The 8,748-nt window shown below is 43.3% G+C and overlaps 1 protein-coding gene across 1 annotated transcript; it reads left to right on the top strand.

Moving 5' to 3' along the window:
• Window positions 1–260: 260 nt before the first annotated feature.
• Window positions 261–6,570, top strand: Tex48 (testis expressed 48). The gene is made up of 5 exons (XM_078044983.1): window positions 261–276; window positions 2,504–2,635; window positions 4,905–5,030; window positions 5,941–5,992; window positions 6,097–6,570. The coding sequence occupies exons 1-5, from the start codon at window positions 261–263 to the stop codon at window positions 6,353–6,355; spliced, it is 585 nt and encodes a 194-aa protein (XP_077901109.1). The 3' UTR covers window positions 6,356–6,570.
• Window positions 6,571–8,748: the final 2,178 nt, after the last annotated feature.

Genomic DNA, 8,748 nt, shown 5'->3' with positions numbered 1-8,748 from the left:
ATTCGATAGTGCTAGAAAATGACAGAAATGCGTGTGGGAAAGGAGACCTGTGAGGGCGGGGGAAGGGAGACACTTTAAATGCAGTGGATAAAGAAAGCTTCATTAGAAAAAGTAACCCTCCAGCAAAACCTTGAAGGTAAAAACAGGAATATAGCCACCTAAGGACCAGCATGGCTGGCAGAGGGTGTTCAAATCAGCCAGGAGCCTGGTGCACTTGGGATGGGATCCACGGGGGAAGGGCAAGGATCACAGGTGGCGTCATGGTAGCAGCTGAGGGTGAGAAGGAAATAGCAGTGGGGAGTAGAGTACAGAGCACTTCAAGAACCAGGTAAGAACTTTTGAGTTTTCTTCTGAGGAGTAAAAGACAGTTTGTGTGGGGTCGGGGGGAGAATTAAGAGAAAAAAATATCTTTTTCATTTACTCCCATTTGTTTACCATTTTGTCATTGTCATCCCTATTTGTAGATATGTCCATTTCACAGCATTTTCCTTCTAACTTTAAGCATCTTTTGTATTCTTTTTTTTTATTTTTAACTTTTTTTTCTTGCAGTGTAGGGATCAGACCCAGGGCTTTGCCTACACTAGGCAGATGCTCAACCATTGAGCTGAATTCCCAGTCCTTTATATTTTAAAATATTTTCATTTCACTTTAATGAGCATATTTTCAATAAATATGGCGTACTCCAATTTTTTTTCTTTCAGAATTCCAAAGTTGTTACTCCATCGTCTTCTAGCTTGCATTGTTCTGGCACAAAATCAGGTGTCATTCTTGTCCTATTTTTCTTCTTTAATTCTTTTTCATTTTTAGTTGCTTTAAAGATTCAGGGTGTTCTCTTTCACTTTTAGCTTTCATACTACAATGTGCTAAAGTGTCATTTTATGGTTTTCATGTTTGGAGTTTGCTGAACACCTGTGTTGATGTTTTCCATCAAATTTGGAAGAGATTTAACTATTCTTGCTTTAAAAAAAAAAAAAGTTTTGCTGCCACGCTCACCCCTTCTGAGACTCCAGTTATCCATGTATGGTAACTTTGTGATATTTCTTGGGTCACTATTGCCCTTATCCTACTTTTAAAATCTTATTACACTCTGTACTTCAGTTTGGGTGATTTTTATTGATCTTTTCTCAAGTTTACACGCCATTTTTTTCCTGCTGTCCAGAGTGGTATTGATGTTACCCAATACATTTTTCTTTCAGATACTGTTTTTTTAAGAACTAGAATTTCTGTTTGATTCTAGTTCAGAGTTTTCATTTATTTCCTTGATACTATATCTCTTCACCTGTCATGTCCATTTCTCTCTGTCCATGGGAATTTTGAGAAGTGCAACATGATGCACTTGAACGGGACTACCTAACTTTTGGATTAATCACTAAGGGTAAAAGAAACAGGAGTCCAGATCGGAGGCTATTGAAATAATTCAGGCAAGGGATGATGGCACTTTGGACAAGGGCACAGCAGCTGAAAAAGTGAAGCAGGTGTCCATGAGAAAAGCAATGCATGCAGTGAACTGGGTGTGGGAGGGACACCTAATCAATACCATGAAAAGAATTTCCTAAAAGGAAGTTTTTCCATAGAACAAAAAGCAAAAACAGAAAGCATCTGGAGTTTTAGAAAAGTTAATACACAAAGGAGGGAGTTTAGGACTAAAATAAGACCTTGTACTTCTAGACCATCCGCACTAGAAAGATCCTTGAAGATATCATTTAACCTAATTTCCTCTTATCTCTGCAGAGGAGCCTGAGACAGCAACAAGCATGGACTTACCCAAAGCCATGCAGCATATTAGTGTCAAAACCAGGATTTAAGTCTGCATAACTATGTGCTTCCTTACCAGGTTCCTATAGAAGCTAGACTATTTGGGATAATTTGGAAGCAATGAGCTCTGGAGGGGAAGAGAAGGGAATGGAATGGAGTAGAATGTCCATTGGGCACTTATTGCATGGCAGCCATTTTGCCTATATTTAACCCTGTACTTCTGCAGAGTAGGCACTGTTATTCCCATTTCCCACGTGATGAAGCTTATGAAGAAATCTGCCCCAGAACATACGTCTAGAAATGGGGAAGAATGTAATCTATCTGAAGCCTGAGCATTTTCCGCCCACTTCTGCAGGACCTGACACTTGGCTGTGGTGGGTCCTAGCTAGAGTGTGAGCACAGGTCAAGGGCTGGCGTTTTTCAGCTACAGTCTTATGTTCATCCAGGAAACAGCCCTGCCCAGGGAACTGGGCTCTAATTCAAGATCGGCTGACACAACAAGGCATCCTGCAGATAAAGCTGGCAGAATAGAGGCTTCCAACTCCTTTCCATGGGTAAGAAAATTTGGGATGGGATAGGATAGATGACTTTAGGAGAGACCTCCAGGTTGTGGGAGGCTAGCAATGATTGGCAGAGGGGAGGATTATCATGCCTTGAGAGAAGCTGACCCAATATAACCTTCACCACAGTAAATTTCCAATAGGCATGTAGAATTCAGACCCCAGAACCCATGGCCCCATTCCTTTAGCTTCCACAGAAACTCACCAAAACTTGGCCTCGAAGATCTTCTGTTCATGCTGCAGGTATTGTGAGGATACCCAAGCCTCTGATGACTCTAAGGTTCCCAGTCAAACCCAGGAGAATCAGCCATCAACAGTGGGTACGTACCAGAAAAGAGCAGCGCCTGGCCTCCTAAGACCTCTGCTTGCTCATTCCCTCCTGCTGAGGCGCCCCTGGGTTTCCTACATCTTTTGAATGGTTTCTCCAACCTAAAATGAGATGGAGATTAGGTGCATTGGTCCCCAAACCAATAAACAAGAGAGATTAAATTCTTGTGGACCATGGACCTGAAATATTAGCATCACCTTGTTAGGGACTTGTTAGGATCATTTTCAGACCCTGCTCCAGTCCTACACACTGAATGAGAACCTGCATTTTAACATAATCTCCAGGTATATTTGTAGGTATATTATACTTCAAGAAACACTAGACTAAAGATAATATAGTAGATAAGATTTCCACTACTTTTGGGTCTGTATACACTAGTTTGAATCTCAGCTTTACCACAGAAGTTGGGCAAGTCACTTAGCCACTCTGAACCTCAATTATTCTCACCTTAAAATAAGAACATTTATAATTCATTGTTACTTTTAAGGATCTTTGGGAGGATAAAATGAGGCATATACATAAGCACTTAGCACAAGGCCTGGCACAAAGCAAGCATTCAAGAAATGGACACTATATGGGAACCAGTTAGGTTAGGGTAGGCTCTGCTGTTAAAACAAATAAGCCTTGACATCTCAATGATTTACAAAATGAAGTTTATATTTTGTTCATGCTAAGCCTAGGACACATAAATCATTTCTTTTTCATATTTAGCTATCTGGACACAAGACTTCCTTGACCAGCATATTAAGGATACAGAGAGAAAGAGAGAAAGCACCCTTGGCCTTCAGTTTGTAATAACACATCCATCTTGATGATCTAAGACAAAAGGTCATAGCAGAGAAGGGGTCAAAATCAGTAATGTTGGACAGAAAAAAAAATCATTATCAAAATCAGGCAAAGCTGAGACTGATGAGCACTTGGTGGGACAGGGCCATCTTTCTGGGAGAGGGGACAGTAAAATGGCAAGAAAATGTTCTCATTTTGCCAGAAATCCATAAGTGAGGGCTTTTTAAAGACTTCTTTTGGAAATAGCTTCCCAATAAAAATCAAGAACCTTAATATTGCTGGTGCCTTTTCCCAACATGACAATCACTGAGCCTTTATCACATGCAAAGTACTGTCTAGACATTCAGCTGCAATCTGATAAACCCCGGCTGCTGCAGTGGTTCATGCTACTAGTAAAAGACTATTATTTATTCTGCATAGTCATGCTAAGAAGTGGACATTCTTATCCAAAATGAGCACACCATTTTGCCAGGAGGAACAAAGGAAGAGCCATCTGTTTAAGGTGAGCAGCTAGTAAATGGCAGTACAATTCATCCTGACACAGAATAGAGCTCAGTCTGTTGGCAAAATCCTGTGTTAGACTTCTAGAAGTTAAGACAGACCACACCTTATGTACAAGTCTTTATAAAAGCAAAATTTGAAGAGTCTAAACATCAACAGTAGAACATTGGTTAAATCAACCTCCAATCATCCATCACCTAACACATTAGACAGCCATTATTTTTAAAAATTTAGGGACATGAGAAAAATGTTTTAGATATTCTATGAAAAATTAAAGTGCATAGGTAATACATAGGATGTGGTAGGTGATGTAACAACATTCATAGGGAAAAAAAAGAATATCTGGGGGAGAGACATTTGGGGACATTTTCTTCTTGCTTCCTACTATTAAATATTTCCCAACTTGTTTATAACAGTCATGCATCATTTTTACAAATAGAAAAAATGTTAATGGAGGGCAATTTCTTTTTCTTTTTTTTTTTTCTTTTTTTTTTCTTTTTTTGAGATAGTTTCTCACTAAGTTGCCCAGGCTGGCCTCAAACTTGCAATCCACCTCCTTCAACTTCCAAATAACTGAGATTATAGGTGGGCACCACCATGCCCAGCTAAAAAGTTAGTGTTTTAAATGAATACATTTTGTCTGTGTGTGTGTGTGTGTGTGTGTGTGTGTGTGTGTGTGTGTGTGTAGTGCTGAGGATTGAAACCAGGGCCTTGTGCATGCCGGGCACGCACTCTATCTACTGAGCTCTATCATGTGATAAAGGCTCAGTGATTGTCATATCAGCCCTGAATACATACTTCTAATGGAGCACATGCTTCCAAGGGGAAGCACTCAAGGAGGAGGGAGACACAGAAACTGGCCACTGCAGCATGCCCACCACATGTCCACGTGCTACTTCAGAGTTGGACAAATACCTTCATTTCCATGATTCCTCGGAGCCTCCCAGGTGACCTTGTGGAATTGTCATTGACAGATTTGAAGCTTCAGAAGAGTGAGCTCAACAGACAAAATTCCAAGCGCATGAGCACATCCTTGTCTTTAGGGAAACTCCTGCTCTATCCACAGAAGAAATCTTCCTCCAGCAGCACCGAGTTTGAAGGTGAGACCCAAATTGGGGTCCTAACAGACTTCTGGGAAAGAGGTCCTGATGACCGGGCCCCATAGATTTCTGACCTCAGCTAAGTGGAGTGCAAAGAGAGTGGCCGCGCCCACCAGGAAGTGTGGCTCAGAGCACAGTGAAGGGAGCTCTGTTGTTCCCCCAAACCCAGCCAGGTGTGTGGCAGGGAACAGGGTCAGAGAACGCTTGTGGACGGAGCACAGTTCAGTCAGGGCAACCGCCTCTGGGTCATGGAAGGACAGATGTCCAATCTAGGACAGGGGCACAAACCAGAAAGAAGAAATGCAGCCATGTCACTAGGCAGCACCTGTGCACCAAGGCACACCCACCCCAGGGCAGATCTTCAGGAGCTGAGGATTGCTGGGCACAGGGGTGCACACCTGTAATCCCAGTGGCTGGGGTGGCCGAGGCAGGAGGGTCGCAGGTGCAAAGCCAGCCTCAACAAAAGAGAGGTGTTAAGCAATTCAGTGAGACCCTGTCTCTAAATAAAATACAAAATAGGGCTGGGATATGGCTTAGTGGCTGAGTACCCTTGAGTTCAATCCACAGTATCCAAAAATCAATGAATAAAATAAAGGCATGCTGTTCATCTACAACTACAAAAAAATTAAATAAAACATTAAAAGGGGGTTGGGGCACTGGGGATGCAGCTCAGTGGTCAAGTGCCCCTGGGTTCAATCCCCAATACCAAAAAAAAAAAATGCTGAGAATCACCCAGCCCCGTCATTAAGCCTGCCCTATCAGCCAAACCTCCTTGCATACCACATCACATCAGACTCAAGGTGAATTCCTATAAAAGTCTCAAGGAGACCTGCTTTACCTGAATCAAGGGGGAGGAGCTGGGGGTCCCACTAGCTCCCCCAACCTCTTTCTGTCCTCCCCACCCCAATAGGCCTGAGGCCCCCAAAGAGAAGAGACTTTCCACAAGCCCACCAGGGGCTGATGTTAGCATCCAAGGCAGGATGGGCCCAAATCTCCTGCCCTCTATGCCACTGCCTGAGCAAGACTCTCTGTGGTCACTGGATCCACCAGGGTAGTTCAACCCCAGACCACTGCCAGAAGCTCCTAGGCTCGGGTCTGCGTTGGCTCCCAGGGGACTCGGGAATCTGAAGAAAGATCAGAGAGGGATGCAAATGACCAGGACAGTTGCTCCAAGCCCACCTAAAAGGCCTTCGCTCACCATGTTGTCCTCTCTCCTTTCAGAGCTGAATGCACAAGATCATCAAAAAGGGTTTTATAAGAGAAATCTAAACCGCTACAGCCACGAGCAGTGGCCCTACCAGTCATGCCTCATCGGGAGACCCTGAACATTCTAGTCGGGGGCACCCCAGAGTCTCCAAGCTGCTGGAAGGTCCCCATGAGGAAGAGGGCAGTGGGCAGGAGTCATGAAGACTGATTTGGAAACTCCCCTGAAGGGGAGGAGAAGATGTCTGAGTCACCCCTGGGCCCCCTGACCAAGTAGCTTCAGCCCCTGACATGGCCACAGAGGAGAAGTTGTCACCAATTAAAGGCCTTGGTTGCATTAGATGTCACGTCCCTCTTCTTTTTCCCTCCCCCTGGCCAGGGAGTGTCACCTATAGATAACATCATTGTTAAATATATTGTCACATCTAATGTAAAAAAAAAAAAATTTCCAACCTTTTGGATAACTTTGAAATAGTTTCAAACATACAGAGAGTTGCAAGAATCATAGGAAGAACGCAGGTCTCCCCTTCACCCAGATTCACCAAGAGCTTCATTGCCTCCCAGTTTTTTCCAAATCACTGGAGGGGGAGTCTTCACACCCCTTTACCCTGAAATATTTCAGTGTGTATTTCCTAAAAACAAGGAGGCCTTTTTTATAGAAGTACAGTACAATTATCAAATGCAGTAAAGTGAACATTGATACGATAGTGTTCAAATATCCCCTTTTTCCCCCGATTAGTCCAGGATCTAATCCAAGAACTGCACGTGCTATGGGTGGGTTCAGACCCTTGGTGGGGGTCGCATCTGCTGCAGGGTTTCTCCAGTCTTCTGTTTTGTTAATTGTTTTTATTTTTTTTAACTAATTAGATCTACTTGTTTATACTCTATTAATTTCTGTTCTTATACATTCTTTTGGTTACTTCTTTTTTTCTTGATGTTTGAACTGGGAATTTCTTTTTCTTTTTTGGCAGTATGGAGGATTGAACTCAGGTCACCATGCACGCTAGGCATGTGGCCCACCACTGAGCTACATCCCCAGCCCTTCTTAATTTTTTTTTATTAGAAATCAGAGTTATACACAGGAGTCAGATTCACTTGAAGTCATATGCACTTGAAATTTAATTTCAATCCTCGTTTCCCCCTTTCCCTCTTTCCCTCCACCCTCCCTTCCCCATTCGCCTCCGTGGAGTCCACTGATCTTCCTTTCTCTCCTACTTATTTATTTCTGACTGGCACTCTCTACATATAAAGGTGGGATTCCCTGTGCTACATTTATGTATGCACAGAACTCGATTCATTCCATATTTCCTCTCCCCTGTCCCCTCCTCTCTCCCTGCCCCTGTGGTCCACCTTCTGCACTGATCTTCCCTGTGCATTATGATGGCTGCTCCCCTCCCCACCACCATAGCCTCCTTTCCCTTGCTGTGCCCTGGCTTCCACATATGAGAGGAAACATTCAACCCTTGACTGTCTAAGTCTGGCCTATTTCACTCAGCAGGATGCTCTCCAGTTCCATCCCTTCACCAGCACACGCCACAATTCCATTCTTCTTTATGGATTAATAAAACTCCATTGTGCATACATACCACATTTTTTTGATCCATTCATCGATTGAAGGGCACCTGGGCCAATTCCATAACTGAGCTATTGTGAATTGGGCTGCTATAAACATGGAAGTGGCCATATCACAATTATATGCTGATCTTAGTTCTTTTGGGTAAATACCAAGGAGTGGAATAGCTGGGTCATACGGTGGTTCCATTGCTAGTTTTCTAAGGAATCTCCATACTGCTTTCCAGAGTGGTTGCACTGATTTGCAGTTCCACCAACAATGTATGAGTGAACCCCTTTCACCACACATTCTTGTCAGCATTTTTAATATTTTTTTTATTTGAGACCTTGATAATTGCCATTTTGAGTGGAGCGAGACAAAAATCTTAGTGTAGTTTTCATTTGCATTCCCTGATTCCTAGCCCTTTTTTAAACTTTATTTTGAGACAGGGTCTTACTAAGTTGCCTAGGTTGGCCTTGAACTTGCAATCCTCCTGCCTCAGTCTCCCAAGTAGCTGGGATTACAGGTGCTGGGATTACAGCACCACTGCACACTGATTTTCTGGGTACAAGAGTTCAAAGACAGAAAATGCCCTTTCTCTCTCAAAAATACCTCCCCCCTCTTCCTGGAACCTGAGAGCATGGTACTTTACATAGCAAAGGGGATTAAAGCTGCAGATGCAATCAAGTTTGCTAACCAGTGACCTTGAGCTAGAGATAATCCCTGATTATCAGGGTGGGCCCAGTCTAATCACAAGGAGAGAATCTCCTGCCCAGCTCTGGGGCAAGTGTCTATACTAGGGCACAGAGAGCAGGACAGGAGGAAGGGAGGAGCTAGCAGCAACAGGTTCTACACGAGCATTCCCTCCCGATGGGAGAAGGAACTAAGTTATTACAACCCACTCACAATGCATTTGGACAGTATCAAACTGGACCTAAAATGCCTCGCCTCTTACTGTGTCAC

Source organism: Ictidomys tridecemlineatus, chromosome 4, assembly GCF_052094955.1.
Source record: "Ictidomys tridecemlineatus isolate mIctTri1 chromosome 4, mIctTri1.hap1, whole genome shotgun sequence".
In the NCBI taxonomy this organism is placed as follows: Eukaryota; Metazoa; Chordata; class Mammalia; order Rodentia; family Sciuridae; genus Ictidomys; species Ictidomys tridecemlineatus.
This window is presented reverse-complemented; position numbering and strand designations above follow the sequence as displayed.

Coding starts and splice junctions, on each gene's coding strand:
- Tex48 (XM_078044983.1), top strand. Junction 2,636..4,904: donor GAATCAGCCATCAACAGTGG/GTACGTACCAGA, acceptor TGTCATTGACAG/ATTTGAAGCTTCAGAAGAGT. Junction 5,993..6,096: donor CAAGCCCACCAGGGGCTGAT/GTTAGCATCCAA, acceptor GTTCAACCCCAG/ACCACTGCCAGAAGCTCCTA.